Source organism: Gopherus flavomarginatus, chromosome 17 (genome assembly GCF_025201925.1).
Source record: "Gopherus flavomarginatus isolate rGopFla2 chromosome 17, rGopFla2.mat.asm, whole genome shotgun sequence".
Taxonomy (NCBI): domain Eukaryota; kingdom Metazoa; phylum Chordata; order Testudines; family Testudinidae; genus Gopherus; species Gopherus flavomarginatus.
Genome location: NC_066633.1, coordinates 21,868,874 through 21,896,568, shown reverse-complemented (window position 1 = coordinate 21,896,568; position 27,695 = coordinate 21,868,874). Strand labels below are relative to the sequence as shown.

The 27,695-nt window shown below is 46.1% G+C and overlaps 1 protein-coding gene across 1 annotated transcript in view; it reads left to right on the top strand.

The window, feature by feature from the left end:
* The window catches only part of ZNF618 (zinc finger protein 618), a 292,476-nt gene extending 265,940 nt beyond the window's left edge, over positions 1 to 26,536 (top strand). Inside the window, 5 exon segments of the mRNA XM_050926335.1 lie at positions 1,308 to 1,391; positions 9,784 to 9,828; positions 16,956 to 17,033; positions 20,871 to 20,972; positions 22,321 to 26,536. Of these exon segments, the coding sequence (XP_050782292.1) occupies positions 1,308 to 1,391; positions 9,784 to 9,828; positions 16,956 to 17,033; positions 20,871 to 20,972; positions 22,321 to 23,834 (1,823 nt within the window). The 3' untranslated portion in view covers positions 23,835 to 26,536.
* The last annotated feature ends 1,159 nt before the right edge of the window (positions 26,537 to 27,695 follow it).

Sequence of the window (27,695 nt, the reverse complement as noted above, 5' to 3'; positions counted from 1 at the left end):
TGTTTATGAAAATCTCAGGGGTTAATTCTGATGCCTCAACTTTCCAAGGATCTAATATCAATATTAAAGGGAATTTTCTGACCCGGTCATCCCTGAATTTCAGGTTTCTTTCCTCACTTCACCCTGCAACTTCTCTGCCCACAAAATCTATTCCACCCCCTGAAGAAAATACAGCAGAGCCTCATTAGTTCACGCTGAAAATAGACCTGCTGAGAGGTGCGAATTCTGTGCATTAGGACATAAACTAAATAAAAAGCAAGAATAATGCATCCAGGCAGTGACGGTACTCATTGATTTGGCAAGTGTAGTTTATTTTTAAATATTTATGATTGATCCTCCATATCTAGGGCAGTGTATTTACTGCTACACTATTGTAAAAGCAAAGACGTGTGCATAAGATGAGACCTCACTGGTAAAGCTGTACTCAGAGACTGCAGGTTATGGGACGTGTGAATTAGCAAGGTTCTGCTGTACATTAAGGCTCCAAGACACTGCAGGTAATGCAGGGTTCATGGCTGTTGCTGCAGGATATTGTCACATGCTTTTAGAGCTAGTTCTTGTACTGAATTCCTTTGGGGGTTGTCACTAGAGCTTTACCTTACATGTCCAGAGTAGCTGAATGGCTGGGAATGCACTGCCAGCTGGCAGGGCATTGCAGGGAATCAGAGCCTGGGTCCCTTGGGGGTGGTATCATTGTGCAATGAATGTGCTCACTTTATGGTTACAGAGGGAAGGAACACCTTGTATTGGTTCTAGTTGCCCCATAAGGTGGTCTCATGAATCATTACTAATGGGCTTCCAAATAATTTTCAGTCCTCCACTGGGGAGATTGCTGTGCAGATTGTTGGGAGAATCTTAAGAAGGGAATGCCAGTTATTCATTACAATGCAAAAAGAGACCAGACATAGTGGCTTAATGATGGATTCTCTACACTCACATGGTGAGGGCCTCGGTTCATCCCCAGGCCTGGTCACCTGTACCAGAGGCTGTGAGAGCTGCTCATTTCCTTGAGAGGGGAAAGATAAAAGGGAATGCCTCACATCACTCTACTACAGTCCCTTTGGGCCAGTCAGGAATGGTGTTCACGGGCTCTGTAGGAGTTCCATCCAGGCCTCCTCTGCCAGAAGGCAATGTGAATAATATCTGCCTGTTACCCCTTCAGTGAATCTGGCCCTTTGCCTCAGAGATGGGGGATTAGACCTTTCTGCTCTGTTCAGGGTCTGAGATTACATGGCACAGGAGCATGACATTTGCCTCCCCACTGAGCAGTACTGATCACTCACCATCACCCTTTGTTCTCCACCCAGCAGAAAGCGCATTCAGTAGGAGAGTGGAAGGCAAAGCGCAAAACAACTTTGAAGAAACAAACAGCAGCTCCCAAAACTCTAGTGGTAAGTGTGCTCACTCCCTCCTGCTGGTATTTACGATCTCCAGGGTAGGGCAGAAGTTGAATTAACTGTGGTTAAAGTAATTATCTATTTAGCAGGCTCAGTCTGTAAAGTATTCAGTTACTCAGTGCTTTCCTCAGCATCACCCCAAGGTTTGTGCCATCCTATCGTCGGTTTGAATTATGATAAGTGGGTCTGCAACTCAAATGCCTTTAAAATTGGAGACAAAAGATCCAGACACACGGGGTCTGACTAATGTTGCTGGGGGGAGCCTGAGGTAAAATAGGCCTAGTTGTTTGTGGGTAGACAAGTTAAGTCTCGGTGAAGCCAAGCCATTTTTCACAGAGCAGCACAGAGGATTATAAATATAATGGCACTTTGCACATTACACATCTCAGTGATATTGAATGTGGTAACTTTGTTGTACCTGGAGGCTGTCTCAGAGCTCATTATAGGTTGTCCCACTGGATCAGATATATTGCGTCAACTGACAAATGGGGGAGCATGTCGCTATCCCACCTTGCTCTGACCAAATTCTATACACACTTGGGAAGATTCAGTTGTATCGTCTTCCTGGGGCTTCCTTCTGTTAGTAACTTAAAACGGCAGCACCAAAGCATAATCCTCAGCCTAGACAGTCACCCCTAGTTTGTAGAGCTTTTCCTGCAAGAACTTCTTTCTCCCCCACTCCGTAGTTCCCTCAGAGTGGTACTACAGCCCCTCTTATTCTCCGAGATCGAAGCTGAAGGTACACACCTGGAGAGAATCATCATAAATATCTCAGCATCTCTATGGAAGGTTCAATAACCTGGCAGCATGATAGCCGAAGAAGAGCCCGACATGTTGTGTCAGATCTGAGAATCTGCCATGCTGCTTCGAAATGATAGAAACATCCTTCACAGTTACACTAACTAGAATTGAACAGCTAAAGGATAGAAACCCTCCTGCTTCAGAGATAAGCCAACCACTACCTGCCAGGGGTAAAGAGAAACCTCCTGTTTGGGCATGTTGCAAAATTATCCATCACAGGGGTTTAACCTTCCCCAGAAACAGCTGGTACAGCTCTCTGGACCACTGTATGAAAAGGGAATGGAATGATGTGGGAAATCTCATACACTCCTGTGCAGAGGGCTGTAGTGAATTAGAGTAAGAGCTAGTGCTCTCTAGTCCTCCTCCAACAGCTGGGCAGCAGCTCCCATGGGTGCCAAGAGGTTGGCAGAGTCCTGGCCCCTCTTCACGTCACTAGTGTCCAGTCTCCTTGACCAGCAAAGCCGGGCAGCTAGAAATGACTGTGAAGTCTTTCAGTTAATATAAAGTGCTGGACTCATCGGCGTGACATGCAGCATTTCTCCGAAGTGGCCCCTTCCTACCTGACCAATCCACTCCCTGAGTCAGGTCTCCTGCCTTTAGCACGTAGCTGGGGTTTCAAACAGGTTTACGCCAGTTAGGTGCTCAGCTTTGAAAGCCAGTAGGATTTGAGTGCTTAATTCCTCTAGGCACCTGTGGAACCACCAGCCAATGTGTATTACTTTGTCATTTTTGTGAGCCCTTCAGAGCCCGCTCAGCTGTGGGAGCAGGATCTGAATTATCTTCCTTCCTGTGCATCATCAACAGAACTGTTTTCAAAGATCAGTTAAAGACCAATGAGTTATACCTGCACAAACTCACTGGCAGGTGAGCACAGAGGGTTTAATCTGTAGACAGTTGTCACTGAGAGCATGCGGGCTGCAGAAACTTTTACTGCTGGTGAATACACAAGAAAAGGACTCTCAGATTGAGGGGAGGAGGTGCAGAACTGGCAGTTAGGAAAAAAAAATATTTGTAAAATGAGCATATTTGATGTGCAGCCTTAGATAAGCTTGCAGCCCTCTGATGCCTGCTTTATAGCACAGTTGCCAACTTCACGCAGTAAATAAGCCCCCCCGACTTTCACAATAAGATAAAAATCAAGCTAATCCCATTTCAAAACAAGGCCAAAACAAGCCAATCCCTAAGAACATTCCCAACATTCTATGTGACTAGATCCCCTGGCGTGCAGACTGGGACTGTGGTGGGCTCGCTGTGCACCCCAACTCTCACCCCCCTTACTCCTGCTTGCTGAGAGCCAATCAAAAAAAAAGAAGCAACAAGCTACAAGCCAAACAAGCAACAAGCCAAAAACTAGCCAACAAGCAACTCATGAGCCAATTAAACCAAAAACAAGCCCAATTTCTGCATTTTTTTCGTGGGTTTGACATGTCTGTTTTATAGTCACTTTTCAGGTAGAACTCTGAACACTTTGTGACCAGCTGTAGGACAGTTGTGTTGTAAAGTTCGCAGACTACAAATCTGTTCTCTTGGTTTAGAATCATAGAATATCAGAGTTGGAAGGGAGGACCAACCCCTACTAAATCATCCCAGCCAGGGCTTTGTCAAGCTGGGCCTTAAAAACCTCTAAGGATGGAGATTCCACCACCTCCGTAGGTAACCCATTCCAGTGCTTCACCATCCTCCTAGTGAAATAATTTTTCATAATATCCAACCTAGACCTCCGCACTGCAACTTGAGACCGTTGCTCCTTGCTCTGTCATCTGCCGCCACTGAGAACAGCCGAGCTCCATCCTCTTTGGACCCCCCCTTCAGGTAGTTGAAGGCTGCTATCAAATCCCCCTCTACTCTTCTCTTCTGCAGACTAAACAATCCCAGTTCCCTCAGCCTCTCCTCGTAAGTCATGTGCTCCAGCCCCCTAATCATTTTCATTGCCCTCTGCTGGATTCTCTCCAATTTGTCCACATCCTTTCTGTAGTGGGGCCCCCAAAACTGGACGTAATACTCCAGATGTGGCCTCACCAGTGCCGAATAGAGGGCAATAATCACTTCCCGCGATCTGCTGGCAATGCTCCTACTAATGCAGCCCAATAAGCCGTTAGCCTTCTTGGCAACAAGGGCACACTGTTGACTCATATCCAACTTCACATCCACTGTAATCCCCATGTCCTTTTCTGTAGAACTGTTACTTAGCCAGTCAGTCCCCAGCCTGTAGCAGTGCATGGGATTCTTCCTTCCTAAGTGCAGGATTCTGCACTTGTCCTTATTGAACCTCATCAGATTTCTTTTGGCCCAATCCTCCAATTTGTCTAGGTCACTCTGGACCCTATCCCTACCCTCCAGCTTATCTACCTTTCCCCCCAGCTAAATGTCGTCCGCGATCTTGCAGAGGGTGCAATTCATCCCATCATCCAGATCATTAATGAAAATGTTGAACAAAACTGGCCCCAAGACCGACCGCTGGGGCACGCCACTTGATACTGGCTGCCAACTAGACATCAAGCCGTTGATCACTACCCGTTGAACCCAACAATCTAGCCAGCTTTCTATCCACCTTATAGTCCATTCATCCAGTCCATACTTGCTTTGACTTGCTGGCAAGAATACTGTGGGAGACTGTGTCAAAAGCTATGCTAAATTCAAGGTATATCACGTCCACCACTTTCATGTCCACAAAGCCAGTTATCTCATTATAGAAGGCAGTCAGGTTGGTCAGGCATGACTTGCCCTTGGTGAATCCATGTTGACTGTCCTGATCACCTTCCTCTCCTCCAAGTGCTTCAAAATGGATTCCTTGAGGAGCTGCTCTGTGATTTTTCCTGGGACTGAGGTGAGGCTGACTGGTCTGTAGTTCCCCAGATTATAATCCTTCTCTTTTTTAAAGATGGGCACTATATTTGCCTTTTTCCAGTTGTCTGGGACCTCCTCTGATCGTAGGGTGACCAAATGTCCCAATTTTATAGGGACAGTCACGATTTTTGTGTCTTTTTCTTATATAGGTTCCTATTACCCCCAACCCCTGTCCCGATTTTTCACGCTTGCTATCTGGTCACCCTATCTGATTGCCATGAGTTTTCAAAGATAATGGGCAGTGGCCATTAGTTGATGTCAGGAGGGAAAATTAATGTGGAGAACAGAAATCAGCAGAGCAGACAACGCAAAAGAAACGTAAAACATGAAAAAAGGGGAGATTGTTCTGGGTAGCATTAGGAAAGTCTGTACTATTGAAAGTGCTTTAAATACTGATGCATTCTTACCCCCTCTTCCAGCCCCTTGAAACAAACCAAATCATTCTCATGGTTCTGTTGAGTCAGTTTGTATTGCATTGCAACATTGGGAACACCTAAAATGAACTAAGAAAACCCTTCACAAAAAATCTTTTCTCTGTGCTTAAACTTGAGTTTTCGGTGGTCTGCTTATCTCTTCACATCATGGCAAGCATTGCTGCCGTGTCTCTTTTATTTTAGTAGCTTATGTCTGGCAGGCTGCAGGGAGAGTGTCAGTGGGCTAGCCCAGACCAGTGCTTGGACTGCAAGAACAGAATGACACCAGTGAGCCTTTCAGGGCCAGCTTTCAGCATGTTGGTGCCTTAGCTGGAGAAGAAAAGAGAGGATGTTCCTTCTGGGTCAAGAGAGCAAAAAATCCCAGCAGTGTAGGAATTTCAGAACCCAAGTACTGCGACATAAACACCATCTGTGGCAAACTCTGGAACACAAGCTGTCATGCAGGCCATGGAGTGAAAGCAATGAAACGTCACCTTGTGCTTGTGTCTGTCTTGTTTCACGCCCCCCTTCCTTCTCCGTGTTCTCTCTCTCTCTCTTTCGTCACTCCCTGTTTCATTCCTTTTCTCTGACCTCCACTCATTGCATCCTTGTGTGCTGTTTCCCATTCTACCCTCCTCTTCAGCTCTTCCCTCAGCCATCTTTTCCTTCCTTTCTTCTAGGTGAAGAGCTCTGTGGAGACCTGGTTCGTTACCAGTTAATCTCTTACCTTCCTTCCGTTCCTTCTTCCCATAAGTGTGGTGTGAGAAATGTGAGACAAGCGCCAGTGTCGTTAGTGTGCTGTGCATGTCACATGAGCCACTGATACAAAGCCGTTGAGAAGTAACTGCCACCTTCTCTGGGTAGAGCTCCTGATGCAGCTTTTCCAACAGGCACTGAAAATTAAAGGCACAACCCCAGCTGCCAGGCAACGGCTGTGGGAGGGAGGGATGGAGGGAGAGAAGTGGTGCCCAGAGATGTGCCCTTGGAGGTGCGGAAGAGTCAGGGTGTGACATGGGGGCAGCGGGAATTGAGCTTCTCAGGCTAAGGCACCATGCTAGTCTCTGTTCGTGGTGTAAAAATCTTTCAGGGGTCTTGAGGCTGTCAGCTTAAGACTAGCCCAACATTTTGATTTTTGTTGAAACCAGCTTTCGTACCTTGAGAGTGCCTGAAAGGTTTCCATGGCGCTTTTAAAGTATTGTCCAGTGGAAACGGCAAAACTCTCCTCTGCAGCCCAAACAGCCTGCACTGAGAGCCTGGAAATGACCTGGATCTTGCTGGCTTTCATCATATGAGATGAGAGAGGTGCCGAAAGGAATCAAACTGCCTGAGTAGTGAGAAGAGAATTGGCTTGTTGGGATTCATTCACCGTTAACCATTTACAGGCCAGTTTGGAGCCAGGGGTTGGCCCCGCCGGAGAAGGAGCCTGACCTGTGTTGTTCATTCATTTCAAACTAGTTTTTACATCCTGAAAACCTCCCTTTTGAGAATTCTCAGAGCCCAAAAATTGTTTGTGATCAACTTCCTGTAACTGGGTCAGTCAGCAAGGTCAGGTCATTTGGACCTGTGAGGGGAAGAGAGCGACAGTCAGACAATCACACATGCATTTACCATGTGTTTGATAGCAGAGACACACACACCAAAGGGGGGGCACTGGACTGGGACTCAGGAGACCTAGGTTCCCAGGTCCACCGCTGACCTGTTGTGTGACCTTGGACAAGTCATTGCCCCTCTTTGGCTCTCCTGTTTCTTTTCCCATCCTTTGTGTTATCTAGTTAGACAAGCTCCTTGGGGAAGTGCCCAGTCAAATGCAGCCTTGATCTTGCTTGGGGCTGGTAGGCTCCTCCATAACACCAATAAAAACCCAGCAGCGCAGGTGGGTGTGGAAGCAGGCCAGGGATGTATGAACGCCATGCCACTTCTGCAGAGGAAACCAAGGCTCTGTACTTGGTCCCGGCCCCAAAGATCCCTTACCCCGCAGTCCAGCCAGGATGGAGGCCCCAGCATGGCAGCATCAGCAGCTCTCTGATTTTACAGGCGAATAGAAACAGCTGGTTGCTTTGGGGCTGCTCTCAGCATGACTAGGCTACAGAGAACCCAGAGTGGATGGATGCCCTGACTGTTCAGCCTTCCCATGCAGCAGGCTGTGCTGGGAATGGCTGTGCTTGGTGGGGATAACATGAGAGAGGTGTGATGCTGAGACACAGGAGCATTGTAAAGATTACACCGTATAAATTTATTAACAGTGAGGGTGTTTAGTCATTGGAACACATTCCCAAGGGACGTGGTGGCTTCTACCTCTCTTCCTGTCTTCGAGACCTGATACCTTTCTGTTCTGGAGTGTGTTTTAGTCGGACCCAAGTTACTGGGCTTAATACAGGGGTAACTGGGTGAAATGTAAAGGACTGTGTTACACAGGGCTTAGATTAGAGGATTTGATTGTCCCTTGTGACCTTACACTCAGTGAATCAATGAAAAGGGAGGTGTGCCTAAAGAGTGGCCTGTAGATTGTTGCAGACGGTGGTGTTTTCTGCGAGATCCAGCCCGCATAGCCAGAGGCGATACCATGCTGCTAGGCTCTGGGAAGGAATGCTTGGAAAGCAGTGGAGCTCGGATTTGAGTTTGGCCCTGGGAGCATGACAGAGTAAGGCCACACAGAATTATGTTGAATTGAACTCCTTTGGCTCTGCTACCTTTCTGGGCCAGATTAGCTGCTGGGTGGAGTGCACAGTTTTCATTTTGACCTACAAAAGCCTTCCTGGCCCTCAGGGCAGTGTCTCCCAAAGGTGGGGCCTGACAAGGGTCTGTCATTTCCTGGGCCCCTACGTGTGCCCAAAAGCTCTCCCACCTCCCTCCCGTGTTCGCACTTCTCTGGGCTGGGGCAGCAGGCGGCAGTGTGGGGAGCAGCATTCAGGCAGGAGCAGCATGAGGAAGTGCCTGGAGCCAGTTAGTGGGCAGGAGGGTGCAGGACTGGGAGAGCCAAGCAGGGGGCTTGGGATGGAGCTGCGGAGGGGAGGGAAAAGGAGGGAGGTGGAGTTAATACAAATGCAATATTGCTGTTGCACAGTTACAGGATTTTTTAAAAAGTGTGTGTGTGTGTGTACCCTTCTCAAAGGCTCTGTAGGACCAGTCTAGAAACCAGTGGAGAGTCTCCTCCATTGACGGGAATGGACAGCCTTTGTGCATCATCAGGCAATAGAAATGCTGTGAACGGTCAGCAATACTCTGTACCGTATGCTGCACTGTGTACTGCATCCATCCAGACCCTCCCCATAGTGCTACCAATCTATCCATTGTCAGCTAACCTTTGGCATGGCATGTCTTTATCATGTTAAAATATTGAGCAGGAAACCTGCCTTGCTTGGCCAGTGAAGTTTGACAAGAAAGGCCCCGTTACTCACATCCAGCTCCCCAATGCTCACCCCCTCAGGGATTGCACCCCTAGAGCGTCATGCACTGATGCAATGATTTACAGTTTTCTGAACGTGGGACAGAGGCCAGCTCACAAACTATTTTGAGTGACTGGATAACACTGTAATGGATTCTTCTCCCTCCACAGAGGCTCAACACTCAACGGTTCCCCACTAGTGGCAGTACTGCCAAGCCTGCAGCTATAGCAGGCTGCCACGGATAGCTTGAAATGTCCAATGCTCCTGCACCGGGATGTGGAGTATTCCCAGCTTTAGGCTGTCTGAGAGCTAGTTGGGAATTTGGGATGTCTGCTCCTTTTTATCAGTCAGGTCTTGAGGGGAGGGGAAAGTGTGAAAGATGCCCCATGTCATAGGGAACTTCCACCCAGTATTCCCATGAACCCCCACAAACATACACTGGTTTTGGATACAAGACTTGTTACCTACCCAAGTGCTTCCTCCAAGTGTAATTTAACTCTTCTCCCGCTTCCCTAGCCCGAGAGGCCTAGGAGTTTAGAGAAAGAGTTGGAGGAAGATGCACACTGAATCTTTGGGTTTGCAGCCAGGGTCTCCCAGTCAAAAGGACTTGTAAGGGGCCCCAGGTTTTCTTGTGCTGGCACTGGCCACTGTTGTCGAGCCCCATTACTGTATAGCTAGCATTACAGTGTATCTTAAAATAACTGCGAACATTTCAAAATAGGAATTCCTCAGACTTTGAAAGCACCAGATCCTCAGTCCAGGGAAGCTTGCTGAGACAAAATACAGTGCTGTACATGTCATAATTTCCTACAAATGGAGAGTCATGCACTGAAGCAGCTGACGCTGGAGGTATGGTGTAGGAGTAAGGATAAATGAACTAAAGAGGATGCAGCAAGGTCTGTGCCAGTCTCAATGTCTAAATCTCTTTCTTTTTTGCAGAAACCGCAAGTCCCCTGATTTCAAATCCTTTCCCGCTTTTACAAAGTAAGTGTGATGAATGTTTGTGGTGCACCTAGGGGGTGTCTCCACCCAGCTTTGGTGGTTGTCCTGTCCTGTTATCATTTTTCATGAATAATTGTTTTTTATGACTGGTCTGTCTGCCAAAATATTAAAAGCATCACTTCTGTCTGTGGCTCTTAAGGATTTACATGAGATAGAAATGAACCCAGGGTTGTGAGGGGACAGTCAGTGCTGTGTGTGGCTGCTGTGTCACTTTGGATCACTCCAACATTTGAGTGTCGGGTTTTATCAAACACAGCAAAAACACATGTTCTAATAGACCTAGGCTTGAAGTTTAAAAATGAACTCATTTTGAGTTACATGTATATACGGGAAAATGTCTCATAATGGCTCAGCACACTGTGCTATTAGTGATATAAGAATGGGCACTGTGCCACTGGCCGTCTCTTTGGTAGTGGGTCAGTATTTAATGCACAAGGATTTGGGTTGCTCACTTTTTAACCTGGACTCTTAGGAATGGTGAAGTTGTATATTCCAGAATAGACAGCAGCATTTCATCCACATGCATGATTAAGGTCCATTCAGTCATTCCTGCATCCCATGTGCGTGCACACAATTTTTTCCTTAGATTTTAGCATGCACTTCATCAAGCATGCCCGAATTTTAAGGCACTGGTTGATAAGGAGCCTTCCTGGTCTCTCTGCTTGTCTGGAAAGCCCTGGTTCAGTTGCAGATAAGTAAAAAGAAAGACCTGGCATTTTTACATGGCCAGAATTTAGACCAGGGATAGGCAACCTATGGCATGTGTGCCAAAGACAGCACACAAGCTCTTTTTCAGTGACGTTCACTGCCTAGGTCTTGGCCACCGGTCCAGGGGGCTCTGCATTTTAATTTAATTTTAAATGAAGCTTCTTAAACATTTTAAAAACCTTATTTACTTTGCATGCAACAATAGTTTAGTTCTATATTATACACTTATAGAAAGAGACCTTCTAAAAACGTTAAAATATATTACTGGCTCCTGAAACCTTAAATTAAAGTGAATAAATGAAGACTCGGCACAGCACTTCTGAAAGGTTGCCGACCCCTGATTTAGACCTGCATTCCTTCAAAACACAGTTTGTCTCATTGTCTCCACTTGACCTGAACTCTGCAACCAGAGAAAGAATGAAATAAAGGGTTGGCCCTTAACAGGATTATGTTGTCCTATGGCCATCCATAATCTATATCTCTTTGGGATTATGTAGAGTAGCAGATCCAATTTCATAGAAAGCATTTGGGCTACTATTTAGCTGAGCCTGTCTTTGCGGACAGTCTGATTTTGGAGAGTCTATAAGTAGGCAAAAGCTAGTTTTCATTTTAAAAGCTTTAAGCAGCTGAGATGTATTTGAATGTTCAGGCAGCTTGCTAGGGCTGCACATCTGTTGTGATAACATTTCGCTAAGAGCCACAGGACAGTCTTTCTGTTTCACGCTCTCTCTCACTCCCATTCACACGGGTGGAAGATGAGCACTGAGGATCATTTTAGGGCTAATGCAGGCTGCTTCCTGGCCATCAGCTGAGGCAGCTCTTGTGAATTCTGTCCGTAAGACTGGGGAGAGAAGGGCAGTGCATTAAGAGATGGTGTGGTCTGGTGAACCGATCTCTCAAGCTCATCCTTATTTTACTCTAAATGAGTAAGTAGCACAGGAGTGGGGAAAGGAGTGATTTGAAGGAGAAGTAGTTTGCACGAGTAGCAGGGCCAGCGAGGTTGTTGCAGGCCTAAGGGGCAATGTGCGAGGCAGTATTTGAAGGACCCAAAGGGAGCATGAAGATGAGTGGGGTTTGTCAGAATATGGCACAGGCGGAGGAATAGCAAGAGGGGAGGAACGACTGGTAGACAGGACAGAGCTGGACCCAGGAAGGTGAGGTGAGGAGCTGGCATTAGAGGTGTATGGAGAAGCAAAGGAGGGGGAGCTGATTTTGATTCCACAGGGAGGAAAGATGCTAAATTGTTTCCCCAGTTTAAGGCGGGGTAAGGGGAGACTGTTGATGCCTCACTCACTGCTTTGCAAAGGCTTGTGATCCGTCCCCCTGCAGGTTGGCTGTATTTTCCAATTCCTTCGCAGGCCAGGGGAGAGCCATAGAGACCTGCAGCCAAATGGATGGGATAGACTGAGGATTATGAACAATTTCATTCTGAACTGACTCCAAAGGCTGACAAGAAAAGATTTTAAGGGGGTTAAATGATTAAGGGGTTGATTTCTATGGAGGTGGTGATGCAGCCAGAGCAAAGCTTGGGGTTTGGAACAGTGTCATGATTTGTGTTCACATTTCCTTAAGAGACCTCCATGCCACAGGGCAACTGGCTGATGAGTATGTGGGTGTCAGGTCTAGTTATCAGAGGAAACACAAGGGGAAATGGCCCATATATGGGACCCCCGAGTGAGTGTTCCCCAGAAATGGGGAACAGGTAAACCCACACAGGAGAGAGGACTTACTGCAGCAAGGGAAAGAACACCTGAGAGGGGCCCCAGGGCGAGTGGAAAGAAGCAGTGCCATGTCTGTAACAGACTGGGTCATTGCCCAGTCTGTAACCCACTAGTATAGTTAGTGTAGGTGACAAGTCCTCGTCTGTGCTGATCCACAGAGGATCTGAGTGGTCACAGACGCCAGTTATGGAGCCTTGGCCCATTAGCTGGTGCTGCAGCAGTTCGTGCTTTTTAGCTCTGGAGGGTCCCCGTGTGTCGACCAAGAAAACGACTGCTTCACACATCCACTCAAGAGGAGCGTGGCCCCAGAGGGGCATCCTGCATCTCAAACCTGTGGAGTTAACTGTATGCCTCCACCTCAGGAGGGAGGGAGTTACACAGCCAACTCCTCTGGAGCATACGATGCAAATTTAAGCCACAGTCCAGCGGCTACATGGTCAAGCTCAGGGGCAGATGGAGACAAATGGCTCAGCTCGCTCACAGAAGCTGCAGGCTGCCTTTGTACATGGAAAAAGTAGTTGGGAGACTGGAGGGCTCTTTCCTCCCCCACCTCCTACCCTGGCCAGGGAACAGAGATGGGAAGCTTAGAACCCCTCCCAGGTGTCTGTGAGAATGCAAATGGGCTGGGGATTCTGCCCTATTTCCCACACAGTGTGTAGACCAAGCTGGCTCCAGTGCAAGGACTCTGAGGCCAGTTGGAATGACTGGGAAAACAAGTCTGCTGCCACCCCTTATCGTGTAAACTGGGGTGTCTCCACAGTAGAACCTGATGCTCAACCATTCTGGAGATGGGATAGAGCGAGGAACTGGTCTCTGGAGAGAGAACGAAGGATTGTCCCTCAGAAGAGAAATGGTTTCCTTATACCCACATAGCCTAGCGTGGGGGACCGACACCCTGAGAAGGCATGCCAGTGCTGGGGGGCCCCACCTGACAATGGGGAACCAGAGCCCAGGAGTTACTGCTTGGTTAACACCAGCTTTGCAGGGGCCAGGCCTGTCTTGATCACAGGGGTGCTGCCTAAAAACCCTAGAGTGAAGCCATGGTGACTGGCACTGTAGGGGATGAGGACTCACTGCCTGCCTGATGCCCCAGCAGACAATCAGAGGAGAAAGTGGTAGGGTCAGGTCCCAGCTTCGACCCAGAAGTTCTGTGATATTGGGGGCATGTGAGGGCGTGTGAAATCTTCCCATACGTACCCATCCAGTTTGGTCAAAGGGGGTGATAGCAGATGCTGGCACCGTTCAGCTTCGATGCAGGGAGATGTGTGACATATTTGGAGCTGCTCTGTAATAACTTCTGAGTACTGTGTTCTGACTTGGTTATGACTGAATGAATACGCTGGTACAGTTTAATAGGGGGCTGTTGAGAAAAACAAAGAGGAAGGAAAAGAATGACTCAACATAAGGCTTGAGAACACAGGAGATCACAAGAACTGTGGCAGGTTTAAAAAAGAACACTCTTGAGAGGGGTGTATTGTTCAGGAGAACAAAACTGAGATGCAGGGACCAAGTAGGCATATCTGAAGAAGTGGATGGTATGCCTGTAGGTAAGATAGAAATGTGTGCAGACTATTGATAGTTGTCAAATCCTTCTTTTCTAATTGCTTTGTTCCAAGTGCAAAAGGAATTCTCTGGTTTAAGAAGGCTGTCTGATCACTGTACAGCACTGCTCTCAGACCCCGGAAGGGAGTACGCCTAGGCCCTCTAACTCAAACAGATCTGCTGGGAAAAGAACGGTTGCTGTAGCCCAGGGCCCGGTCTAGGAGTGGGAGAATCACAGAATTCCAGCCCAGGAGAGATAAAGGTGCAAAGCCTGGTACTTGAGGGGGTGCATTTGGAGGGGAGAGAGAGAAGGGGACAAGAGGTTCACCTAGCACTGAGACCATGACGGGGGCATTTTGGGTAGTCTGGAGGAGTGTAAGGCAAGTGCCAGGTAGGTCACAGAGGTTTCATTAGTCTAGGCAAGAGTTCAGGGCATGACACTTCTGTAGCAGGGCAGAAAGGAAACACTTCAGAGATGTTTGGGAGGAGATCAACAGGAGAGGAGTCAAGAATGATACCCGGGGGTGGGCCATTCCCAGCAGGGATGGTGAAACAATCTCCTCTGATGGGGAGGTGAGGGATTGAGAGAGAGCTGGAGAGCACTTGGAATCCAATGGCCAGCAGGAAGGGTGGGGAGTGGAGAGAGACTAGCAAAGGAACAGAGTTCAGGAGAAATGGGTAGACAACAAAGGGAAGGGATAACTAGGAGAAAGAAGATGCTTTTTAAAAACAGAAAATTCAAGAATTTAAAAAGCGAAATGAGAGGGGAAAAAAGAAAGTAGGTGTGGAGTCCAGTGAGATGAGATGAGTTTGGAAGGAGAGATGAAGAGGATAAAGAATTGGAAGAAGGAAATAATCAAGAAGAGAAACATGCAGCTTTATGGTGCTGGATTTCGTGTAATTGATTTATGCTCCTTTATTTTGCTGTACTTCCCAGAAAGATGTCCTGTATCTCTGAGTTTGGGGTAGAGGAGAGGGATGTTTTTTTTGAGTGTTTATCTTCAGGACTCAATAGAATTGTGCAGAACTTGCCACAGAATTTACCCCTTGATACAGAATTGAGCAGCAGAATTTCAACTTTTTAAATTTTATAGCACTTTTTTAAAAGTGAAAAAAACTTTCAAAATATGAACCAAATAGAAATTAATGCAGTGCTGTCTTCCTGAGTCTGTCAGCAGCCTGAAATAGACTCTGAGTGTTGTGAATTGTCCCATTCATGTTAATCATATTGACTCTGAAACCTAGGGATAGTTTACAAGTTGCCGTTGTTAACTATTTCACTGCTGATCATTTTACTAGAAACTTCCAGTCTGTATGTCTGTCCCACATTCCCAAACAGCTTCCCACTCCAGCTCAAGTGCCAAAACTCCTAAATGCCTTGTGTTCAGCTGCCAAAGCCTCCTGCTTTCCCCTAACAACCATTTTGATTTAGTTATAATATTTCCAAACTTCCACACCATCATGAGAATGTGGCGGTTGGATAAAGGGAATGATGTCAGATTAAACGAAGTGCTGAGCTGGAACAGCCTCAGTGTTCCCCTCATTTCAATTGGACAGATGCTCGTATAGATTCTGTCTGTTGTTTCGCTGACATGTGTTTAATCCCTACAGTTGTTTTCCGATGCCTCGGCTTCCTAGGTTTCTGTGCAAGGGGCCTTGTTGTTTTTCCCTCTCCCACCGTATGCAGCTCTGTTCTAGTTTCTGTTCTTCGCTATCTTAGAGGGACGACTGCAGAGTTGTAGCCAAGTTAGTTATGCCTGGAAAGTGAGTGTTCTGGACCTTTTGAGATGCTTGCTACTTCCTTTGTGCATACGTAATTTGCAGTGGTATTTCTCAGTAATAGAATGTAAGATCATATTTTTCCCTACAAGTGTAGATAAACATTGGTAGTATATTTTATCACTGAGTATTACTCTGTGTATGCCTGAGAGAGTCCATAAGAATCATTTATATGCAGAGTATACATTCTAGATCCAAACTACTGTTGAAGTGTAACATCACAGACTAATGGTGCAGATGTGCTGGCATATATGAAAACAGAGAATTAAATTGCAACACTGACAACATTGCTATACAAGGTGTCTTGATAGCACATCTTGTGATCAATACACAATGACTAATACTATTGTTAAAACTAAGCAATGGAAAATATACTTGTATGTCAGCTCAGTAAAAATTTAAGTTTTCAATTTACTTCTCCTTGTCTGATTGGATGTAAACTAGCATTGAGCTCGTTAGTGGTCCAAGTGTGAGTCTGACTAAAGACATAGTTTTAACAGCATTTCCATCTCTCTCCTCTGACTGGCAGATTAGCTGTGATGCTCTGCTCAGGCCTCTGGCGCAGCTCCATTTGCTTTGCTGCACTCCTGCTCAGACCCTCTGTCCATCCTAGCAGCTCAGTGTTGCTGTGCCCACTGCCCAGGGCAACCAGCCCTCCTCGGTCTGATCTTGACTGGTGGCCAGAAAGCTGCTTGCCCACGCAGCACTCCTACTTATGCCCGCTTCTGGGTAGCAGGATTTGTCACAGCCTGATGCCCTGCTGGGGGTGCCAAGCTCAGACCTCCTGCCTCCAACTCCCTCAGAGCACTGCCTTTCCCTCTGGCCTAGCCTTGCTCAGGAAAGGAGGCAGAGGCTGTAAATGACAGAACTGCTTCTAAAATTAAATAGAGTTAAAGACAAAAAAGACAATAAAGAAACTAAAAAGAGACCAGGTCTGCAGAAGCAATGGGTTACGGGACTGTGTATTTTGTAAACGTGTCCCCATACTAAAGCCCCAATCTTGCAGACATTTCTGCATATGCTTAACTTCAGTAATAGTCCCGCGGACTCCTAGGGGACTTCTCCCGGGAGTAAAGTTAAGCACAGGCATCAGTGTGTGCAGATTTAGAGCATAAGACCATAAATCAGGAAGTCACATGCTTAAGTGCTATCCTGAATCGGGGCCTATTACCTAACTATGGGCTCAATTCTGCAAACCCTTATTCACGTGCGTAATCATTGTAAAGTGAGCAGCTCTTCTGACTAATGGTTTGCTGGCTTGGGATCTCGGGCACAATAGAGTTCCATTATGAAATGTGCGTGTGTGCTATTTCTCCACACGCTCCGTGTGACTCGTCTGAACTGATCTCTCCTGCACAGAACCTTACACCTGTGGAGCTTGTGGAATCCAGTTTCAGTTTTATAACAATCTGCTGGAGCACATGCAGTCCCATGCAGGTAAGCCAGGCACTTCTGATTTATTTTTAAAGACTTCAGATAAAGCAGAGAATTAAATTCTGCACTGATTCTTCACACTGACCCAGTTGTGTATCCATAGAGCTTCCTGTGTTTACGCTGTCCAATGTGCCAGTAATTCTACCTCTTATCTGCAGAAAAAAGCAAGAGACCAGGGAGCACAAGGCAGTGCCTACAGGAATGCCAGGCTCTTCGATATCTGGTTGTGTTTGTATCTGAGGTCACTTTTCAAAGGAAAGTTGAAAGCATGCATGACATTTGTGCAGAGCATATCAAATTAAATCGCTCCTGTCTCATTTATCCCTACAATATCCAGGTACTAATCAGTCACCTCTCCTACTGGGGTCAAAATTCCCTGGCAGATGAAATCCCTTGTCCTCTCAAGGTAGTTATCCTAAAACTGTGAGACGGCTTTTGTCCCACAGATCCTGTCACATGTTTGTATTGACTAGAGCTCTGTGGGTGATGGAAAGTCCATTTCACGAAGGCTTTCACGATTTCCACATTTAACTTAATTCCTATAGAAATAAGCCATGAAATTTCTACTTTCTCCATCAAAGACAATTCTAGGGAAAAATCCGTTTGGAGTCAATCAAACTGTTTAAAAAAATCAAAAAGGGACATTTTGACATTGTCCAAATTTCCCCTCCAAAAAACCATTTGGATGAAATTGACACTTTCACGAAGCGTTCCACCTTTGAAACTGCATTCTCCAACAGAAAAGCCTTTCTACGTTGTTCGACCAGCTCTAGTATTTACCTTGTGTGTTTGCACTGGGAGAATCTCCATCTCTCCTTGCACTTGGAACACAGTGTAAGCACATAGTGATTGCTATATCTCTGGGGAGAATCCCTGACTGATAGATGGGATGGGAAGGGATAGGAGAGGTGGGGGGCAGGCAGGGACATGTGCAGTGAGGGAGGAATATCAGTTTGAAGGCCACATGTGAGTAAGTGTTTCAGAAAAATGATCATCTGCAGGCTCTTCCTCTTCACTCCATCACATGTTCTGCGCTAATAAACTCACAGGCCTCGTTTCTGTATATTCTGCGGCATGTGCGTTATTAGCTTAGGATACAGTTGTGTTAACAGGAAGCTCCCTTACATTATTTTTATTCTTACTGAGCTGTGCCCTCTGTCACCTCATCCTGCTCTCCAGATACTTATAAATCACAGTGATCTGATTGGCTGCAGCCCTCAAAATGTCCCATCCCCATGTCCACAGAAAATATAATACCCTCCCTGCCTATCACCTAACTTCACCCTCATCTGACACCTGTCCCTAGCACCTCCTTTCTGCCTGTCTTGGATCTTCATGTGGTGCCTATCGCACCGTGGTATGTTAGCTCCCCCTGCCCCCACAAGAGAGAGTTCGTCTTCCCTCCCATTTCCCACTAAGAGTAATAATGGCTTGGTATGAATTACTTTGTATTTATTATCTGGGTTTAAGTGAGGGAAAGGCAAGAAGGGTGCCATTGGTAAAGGCAGCTTTATTTATTGGGATGGCAGGTTCTGAAGGTGGTAACCAACCAGAGCAATGGTTGAAACAATATAATGACCACAGTTACTGAGAGAGACCCCATAGTCACGCATTCAGTGCGGAGCTCTGCATAACTGAGAAATGCAGTTGCGGGTGAGTGTCTGTACTGCACCCCTGCACTCTCAGTGGCAGGAGCTCTTCGGCATACAGTTGAACGAATTAACTGCGTAATCAGTGGCACACAGCACGGCTTGTATCCCTTCCCCAGTTGGACTGAGGAATCTGGCGTGACTGTGGATTGTCGAGTACAGTATAACTGTGTCCCTAGTAGTAGCATATTGCCCTGAGGCGTGTGGGATCTGATATAACGGCACATTGGACGCATTTGTTGCCGTGCAGAAATCCAGTTTAACTTTCATAACATTTGTAGTAAATGTCTAATCTCTTTCCACTCCAAATGAGGAGTCCATTGGTCCCTCCTGCGTAAGTGACTGAAATCCAGGAACATGCTGCTAGCCCTAAGGAATGAGAGCAGGGGCTTGTTGGCACTTCAGTGATTCTGGAGGCTAAAAGGGTAATTAGGGAAGATTATAGCTACACAATGGGAGGAAGTGATTAGAATGTAAATTGGAGGCTGAGATGCAGCACTAGAACGGCAGAACACAAGGCAAAGGAATTTCTTCTGTAATTACACAGTACAATATCCAGCTTTCACTCCCTTTAGGGTACTTTGTTCAGGTCGAGTGCTACCATATAATGCCTTTTCTGCAATCTAGTGCTAAAAGATAAAAAGGACAACTAAGCTGAACCTGGATTAAAGGATTGGAGGCATGAAGAGAAATTAAAGAACCATGATCTATATAGTTCACAACCTGACTGATAAGGAGGATGAAACGAAAATGCACAAATCTTATTAACTCCGCATTGAACGCCAACGGATAATTGCACATAATAAATCCTCTAGTATTATGAAATAGATAAAGGAAATACCGTTTTTCCCCTACCAAGACCAGAAGAAGGCTGACACGTGAATGGGCCTTAATGGAACAAAGTTAATAGCAGGCATAAGGCATGTCTCATTAACCTACCAGTACATGTGCAGAGTTAATGCCATTTCTGATGTTTGCTATGGAGCAGTTAGAATAGACAAACTTTGGGAAGAACCAGTCGTTTCTGATTCCTAGTTTATCATGTGGGGATGCCTGCTTCTACTTTCTCCCCCAACCCCCTCCAGGGACCTGATGTATTAGTAGCGTTTCCTCCAGCTGATTGCTGTCTTGGAGCATGGCACTGGGCCCTGCAAACACTTAGCATTCCATTCTGGACACACCATGTAAAGCTTTGCATCCCTCAGACATGTCGAGGGACCCATGACATGCCCACACAAACATGACATGCCCTGTTATACTTGATCTTCTGCTGCAGAATAGCAGCTTAGTTAGCCAGGTTGTGTTCTGGTTCCATGCATTTCCTGTATCGCCTTTAAATGACTTCCGGTGGGATGTTGGTCCAGTGTGTTGCCAATGCAGCACCCAAACAAGGTGTCTCTCTCCCAGCTTCCAAACTCAAAACCTCTTTTTCTGTCAGGCTGCTCCTTCTCCCATCAGCTCACTGCAGGCTTGCGATTGGTCCAGTGGACTGCTTGTCCAGATCAACCCATGCAGAAGCCTCCCTATTGGCCACAGCAGAGGTTTTTAGTTCCATCGGTCCCTGACTCCAAGCATACTGCTGTAGGTCATGCCTCCTTGGTATGGCTTCTGTCCCCCTCTCACATTGATTGGCCCACCTAGAGATTGATGAGCCAGCCGGCTACACAGTCACATGAGGCTCTCTTTGCTCATGCAGTAGCCTGTGCATTAATATCCAGAGGTCCCAGGTTAGCTCCCTACTGCTGATGACCCACCCAGCGGCATGGTGTTACACTGTGGCAGCCATCTTAGCTGTAATCCTTTAGGTAGGGACTCAGACAGTGTCTACAGGAGCTGGGAAACCCAAGCGGAAATTACATGAGGATTGGTTGTTTTCAAGCCTTATGATAATATTGTTCTCTACTTGTTCTCTACTGTGGGTAGTATATCTATTAAATGCAACAGAAAATGTAATAAATTGGTGTCATACTAATTAAGGAAAACAAAAGTAAATGTTAATAGTAAATGGAGATTGTTTCCCCTTTTCTGTTCTGCTCTCTTTATCCTGCTGTCTTCTGGAGAGTCAGCATTTCTTGTAGCCCCACAATCCATCCTGGCACATGGCTGGCATTGTGTGTGTGTCTCCCTTAATATCGTGGGGAAATGCTCTTCTTACACCTCTGATTAACTCCTTCTTGTTTATGCCCCACAGCTGACAATGAGAACAATATTGCCTCTAACCAACCCAGATCACCTCTGACTGTTGTGGAAGAAAAATGGAAACCACAGCTCCAAAGAAACAATGCCAATAATAGTATGTAGCCACGTTTTCTCATTACATTTCCCTGTAGGCCTTGGACTAATGGCTCTGTACCTGGGGGGGGTCACAGCAATGGTTCAGGCAGGGTGAAGCCCATGTCCCGCAGCTGTCGGGAGTACTTCTCTCATGTATTTTTTTCTCAGCTAGTCACACCAGATCTCAGGTGCCATTAGCACCCTATAAACTATTGTACTCATTCCCACTAAAGCGCCTTTGAAATCTGTGTAGCGGCTATATGGAAACTCCAGGGAGGTGATAGAAATGTAGTCATGGTAGGGAAAAAGGCTGAGAGAGAGCTCCTGTCTCCGAACTCATTAACAAGACTAGCCTTGCTGGGAGTTGTAACTTCTGGTCTGAATTTGGATTTTCTTGCCATAGGGAAAGAGATCATTGCCCTACGCATCACCAGAGAGTTACTGGCAGCCAATAAGGTTCTAGCTCAACCACTGATTCGCTCCCGGACTTTGGGCAAGTCACATGATCTTGTGTTTCAGTCACAAACCATGTGGGAAATGGGGGTATTTTTAAAAAAAATAAAAGCAGCAGTGATACAATACCTCAGCTGAGCTTCCCTGCGGAAGCAAGATGCATTAAAACCCTAATATTTTGCATCCTGTGATATGTCCAAAAATGGCAGAAACAACAATAAAGCCCAGCAGCCGTCACAAAAACTAGACTAGAGCTGGGGAAGGAGAAAGAAAACCTTAAACTGTACAGGCCTGAACACCAGAATATTTGACCAAAAAAACCAGACGACTTGTGCATACAAAACTGAGGTAGATGCAGCTCTTATTAAAATAATGTGATGCTAATGTGAGTCCTGAATTCTAAACAGAAGAAGAATGGAAAGGCCAACCTAGCACACTAAGACATACCAGGTGAATTGAAGATCTAACTGCTAACCCTGATGCACTGTAAACCAGTACCATCCTTGATTATAACTTAGTTAGACAACTCCTAAATCAGTGCCACAGAGAGTTCTCTGGGGAGGGACAAAGGACAGCTGCCCAAGGCCATGATGACAGTGAATCCTGCATAATCCACTTTTGCTGTGCTTCTGTTACTGAATCAGGGAAAACACACTGATAAGCTCCTCTCTGCTGTAAGCAAGAGAAAAAGTCCGTCCTTGGATCAGCAGGGACAGCCTGAATCTAGAAGCACTTTGGTATAGAGGCCCACTGGAAATCCTAGGTTCAGGAATAGATCGGTACCTGCCATACTCTGGGCAAGTGCTTCCTGGTCAGGTCACTCGCAGAGGAGAAATTCTGGCCTTGTTGTTCCTGTTCCTTGGGCAGAAAGAATGATCCTGACAAGTTTCTTTCTTCTTTCTGTTTTTCTGCAGCATCTGCAAGTGGTTCAGTAGCAAACAGTGCAATCCCGGAGAAGGAGCGGCAGAACATTGCTGAAAGGCTGCTGCGGGTGATGTGCACCGACCTCGGAGCTTTGAGTGTGGTGAGCGGGAAGGAATTCATCAAGCTGGCACAGACCTTGGTGGATAGTGGTGCTCGCTACGGTGCTTTCTCTGTCACAGAAATCCTTGGCAACTTCAACACACTGGCGCTGAAGCATTTGCCTCGGATGTACAACCAAGTGAAAGTGAAAGTCACCTGTGCCCTGGGCAGCAATGCCTGCCTGGGCATAGGTGTCACTTGCCATTCTCAGAGCGTTGGCCCTGATTCCTGCTACATCCTGACAGCTTATCAGGTTGAAGGCAACCACATCAAGAGTTATGTCCTGGGAATTAAGGGGGTGGACATCCGAGATAATGGTGATTTTATCCACCACTGGGTGCAGAACGTGATGTCTGAGTTTGTGATGTCGGAAATCAGGACAGTGTACGTCACAGACTGCAAAGTCAACTCCTCTGCGTTCTCCAAGGCAGGCATGTGCTTACGTTGTTCGGCCTGTGCCTTGAACTCAGTCGTGCAGAGTGTGTTGAGTAAGCGAACACTACAGGCTCGCAACATGCATGAAGTCATCGAGCTCCTGAATGTCTGTGAAGATTTGGCAGGATCCACGGGCCTCTCAAAGGAGACCTTTGGCTCTCTGGAGGAGACGTCTCCCCCACCGTGCTGGAACTCAGTGACTGACTCTCTCCTGCTTGTCCATGAGCGTTATGAGCAGATATGTGAGTTCTACAGCAGAGCCAAGAAGATGAACCTCATCCAAAACCTGAACAAGCATCTTCTCAGCAACCTGGCAGCCATTTTGGCCCCAGTGAAACAAGCAGTTATTGAACTGAGCAATGAGAGCCGGCCCACCCTGCAGCTGGTACTGCCCACCTATGTGAAACTGGAGAAACTGTTCACTTCCAAAGCCAATGACGCTGGCATAGTCAGCAAGCTTTGCCACCTCTTCCTAGAGGCACTGAAGGAGAACTTCAAAGTTCACTCTGCACACAAAGTAGCCATGATCTTGGACCCTCAGCAGAAGCTGCGGCCAGTCCCACCATACCAACATGAAGAGATCATTGGCAAGGTCTGTGAATTGATCAATGAAGTGAAAGAGTCCTGGGCAGAAGAACCAGAATTTGAACCTTCTACGAAGAAACCACGGGCAGCAGGTGAGGCCCCGCCAGCTCAGGAAGAAGAGCAGTTTGGGAAAAATGAAGTCTACGATTATTTGCAAGAACCCCTCTTCCAGGCCACCCCTGATCTATTTCAGTACTGGTCGTGTGTTACCCAAAAGCATACGAAACTAGCCAAGTTGGCCTTTTGGCTCTTAGCAGTGCCTGCTGTCGGTGCCAGAAGTGAATGTGTAAATATGTGTGAGCAGGCCCTCTTAATCAAAAGGAGGCGGCTGCTCAGTCCAGAAGACATGAACAAACTCATGTTTTTGAAGTCCAACATGCTTTAAAACTGTCTTTTAATTAAAAAAAAATTAAAACACTGTTCCAAACAAAGAAAAGAATTTAAGTTCTAAACACTGTGGACCTCATTATGAAAGCCCCTGGAAACCAAGTGCTTATATATGTGTGTGTATGATTTTATATATATATATATATATATATATATGTGTGTGTGTGTGTGTGTACACACACATATATATATAAAATATAATAAAAAAATAAGTTTCAGAGGGAAGCCGAGCACGTATCAGACACAGCCCTCTGCCAGGAACGTGCTCCTTTCTGTTAGCTAGCATGTGGACTTGACAGACTTTCTAATATTTTCAAGTGGGCACACCAATGGGAGGCTGACATTCTAAAATCTTCAGGCAGCTGTGATCTAAAGTGACTTGAAGTTTCTTTTATTTCTCCTCCACCACCACCCCCTCCTCTTGTCCCCTGGGCCACTTTGCCATGGATAATCAAACAACATTGACTAGACCGGTTCTCCACTGGGCTTTGCTCCTCTGAAGAACTGTACACCTTGAGGGCATTCGTTTGTAGCCTTCTTAACATACGTTGCGTGTTATGAAGGCCGCTGTATTTTACAAGCACTAGTATCTCTAGAAATCAGGAAGGGAGACTTTAAGGAAACACATTTTTTTGCATTTTAATATAAGAAAAAAATTATACTCTTCTGTCTCCACTCCCATTTTTGAGTTTAATGTTTTAGCTAGTGATTTTACTTTTTCGAGTTTGATTTAGAACTGAAAGAAATGATTATGGCAAAAAGTGTCTGTAACTGTTATGTTTTACAGAATTTTTTTTTACAAGATCAACTTTTCTGAAGTCCCACTGTAAACTAGCTCATCTCACCTGTGCATCTTCTATAGCAGTGGTTCTTAAACTTGTTCATAGAGTAGAATCAATCTTCACGGAGGGATAGTCATGTCAATACCTCCTGTCCCATTGAGGACCAACAACATCCCTGTGGGAACTGCTGCAATTGCTTAAATGGAGAAGTAACATTAGCAAAGTAATTTATTTTTAGTGTCTTTCAATACACTTTAACAGCTAGCCTGGTATGACTGGACAGGTTTCTGTGGACCACCAGCAAGTGATCCACAGGCCACCAGTGGTCCACAGGCTTCAGTTTGAGAACCTCTGCTATACAACATTTTTGTAAGCCTTCCCCATACACGTGTCAAAACAATCTTCAGATGGTCAAGAACAAACCAAGGTGTATGATATATCAGGGGAGCAGAGGTCATCAGTTTTCAAAATGTAGGGTTTGAAGGAAGCTAAGATAAGCGTATGGGCTTCTGAATGTATGTACTCCCACTTGAGTGCAGGGTACCTTCTCGCGTTATTCTGAACAGTTTCCTCTGCTAGCACGAATGTCTTTTAAATACCTATAGTGCATTACACTACTTGCTACACTGCTGAATCATTCTGGCTGGTAAGGTCCTGTGACCTTAAAACTTCATGTTCACTGGCTCGTCAGACATATAGCCCATTACCACTTGCAGTATAGCAGATTGTTATAAAACCCAAGTATCATGAGTCATTTCTGCTGGCAGCCCAGGCGAGCTCTCTAATGGTATGTCTGTACTGCAAAAAAAGCCTCAGCTGACTTGGGCTCGCAGAGCTTGCACTACAGGGCTAAAAATAGCAGTGTAGATGTTCCACTTTGGGCTGGAGCCCAGACTCTGAGACCTCCTCCACTCGCGGAGTCTGTAAGCCCAGGCTCCAGTCCAAGCAGGAACATCTACACTACTATTTTTAGTCCCGAGGTGTGAACCCGAGTCAGTTGACCGGGCTGTGAAACTCACTACTGCTGGAGCTTTTTTGCAGTGTAGACAAATCCTGAATGTCTGCACACAAAGTTGAGTGGTGTCACACCTGACCTCTTAGATCTGGTGTTCTCGGACAAACTGAATTCTCCACCAAAGGGATTTGGATCCCAGTGGCAAAATTAAGTAAATTCCTTTCTTGATGCATCCTCTCACACTTCAAGCAGTTTGCTCCCTAGTTGGAATCACTGGTGACGAGACCGATCTTACAGATTTATATGCCCAGATGAGTCTCTAGAGCAGTTTAGTTGGTAACATTATCAACTCTGAACTGAAAGGTTGTGGGTTGAAGTTCGTGAGCAGGATGTGGGTCTGTGCTGCATGCTGACAATGTACTGCTGGGGACAAAGGAGGCTGCTGCACACTCAGAGGTACCATCCACTGAACAGACATTAAGCCAAGATTCCTTCTGCCGATCTCTGGTTGCGGTGACAATTAAAGATCCCAAGACACTTGTTAGAAATGGAGGATAAAGCCCAGAGTCCTGGCCAATAAATCTCTCTCCTAGTGGAACAAGTTCTAATGCCCCATGTGAGCACACATCGGTTGCTGTTTGCTTGCAGTCACTTGCACTCCCAGTATCTAACACTTCCCCTCCAGACACCTAGATTATGAAAGGCACTGAATTGGCCTGTGGCCTGTATTGCTCAGAGCTGGGAGACAATAGTGACCCCTACTTGTTCCAGGCACATCTAAGAACAGCCCTGGGTATGCAGATATCTTTCCAACAGATCTCTGCCCCTTCCCGGCTAGGGATCAGCACCTCATGCAGACTGAATAGGCTGAAGATTGTGTTGGCTTCCTGCCCATGACGCCAGTGCAAAATCATCCATCTTCTAAATTCAATTGTAAGTGTGGTTGTGGAGGTCTTTATTCTAACAATGCATCCTGTGGCACCTTATAGACTAACAGACGTTTTGGAGCATGAGCTTTCGTGGGTGAATACATGCAGATGCATGAAGAAGTGGGTATTCACCCACGAAAGCTCATGCTCCAAAAGGTCTGTTAGTCTATAAGGTGCCACAGGATTCTTTGCTGCTTTTACAGATCCAGACTAACACGGCTACCCCTCTGATACTATTCTAACTATGTTTCTAGTAAGCACAGCTCCAGTGCTGCAGAAATAATACCATTTAAAGAGAACACTCAAGAGCAGGAGACACCCCAAAAATGTATCTTCTTGTGCAATGGACTTTGCAAACAGAGATGTTTCTTTGTGGGATTTCTTTCCTCTTCAGAACAAGGGTTTTGCTGTTTATTTCCTCCTATATGAGTGCTACTTGCTCATCCATTTTGAGCAGCCCTACAATAATAAATCTGTTTGCACATGCAATGCAGGAGAAAAGTTTAATAAACAGAATTGAAATTTCAAGCTACTAAGGAGAAAAAGAGGGAGAGAAATCCTGCCTGTGAAAACTGAGAAACCTTTGTGATGTGCTTTAGTGACCACTGGGAGAAAATAGGGATGCTTACACAATAAAACCTTGACTGAGTTCAGAACCCAAAGCAGGAGCGGCTTTCCAGTCTTTTGCAAACAGTGTTGTGATGCACCTTGACAGTCAAAACTCCTGACAGGATTTTAGTTCATTCTCCTGGAGTCAGTACATTACATTACATCTTAGTAAGTCCTTTCAAAGGAGCTGAAGGGAGTTAGACCAGACAACTCCCATTGAAATTCAATTCCAGTTCAGTGGGAGATGAGCATCCGATTCCCCTACCTTTCCTTCAAAATCCCAACCTTAATCAAGAACGTTTGCTATTGGACAGGTTTAGTAGTTTTGTGGGACAGGTGAGAGTTGTCCCAGCCTGGGGACAGTGTGATTGTTCTTCTTTCTTATATATCTGGAATGCACTGTGTGAACAGAGGGGACTTAGCAGAGAGTTGAAGCCCTGACATAGTGAATGAGACAGAATTGCAACCATTTTGGCATCTACTTAATGTGCAGACTAGTGTTAACATCGGATCTGAGAATCAGTCTTGGAGCTTTCTTGGCGGAAGGGTCAGAGAGAGACGCTGACTAGACTTCTCTCCCTATC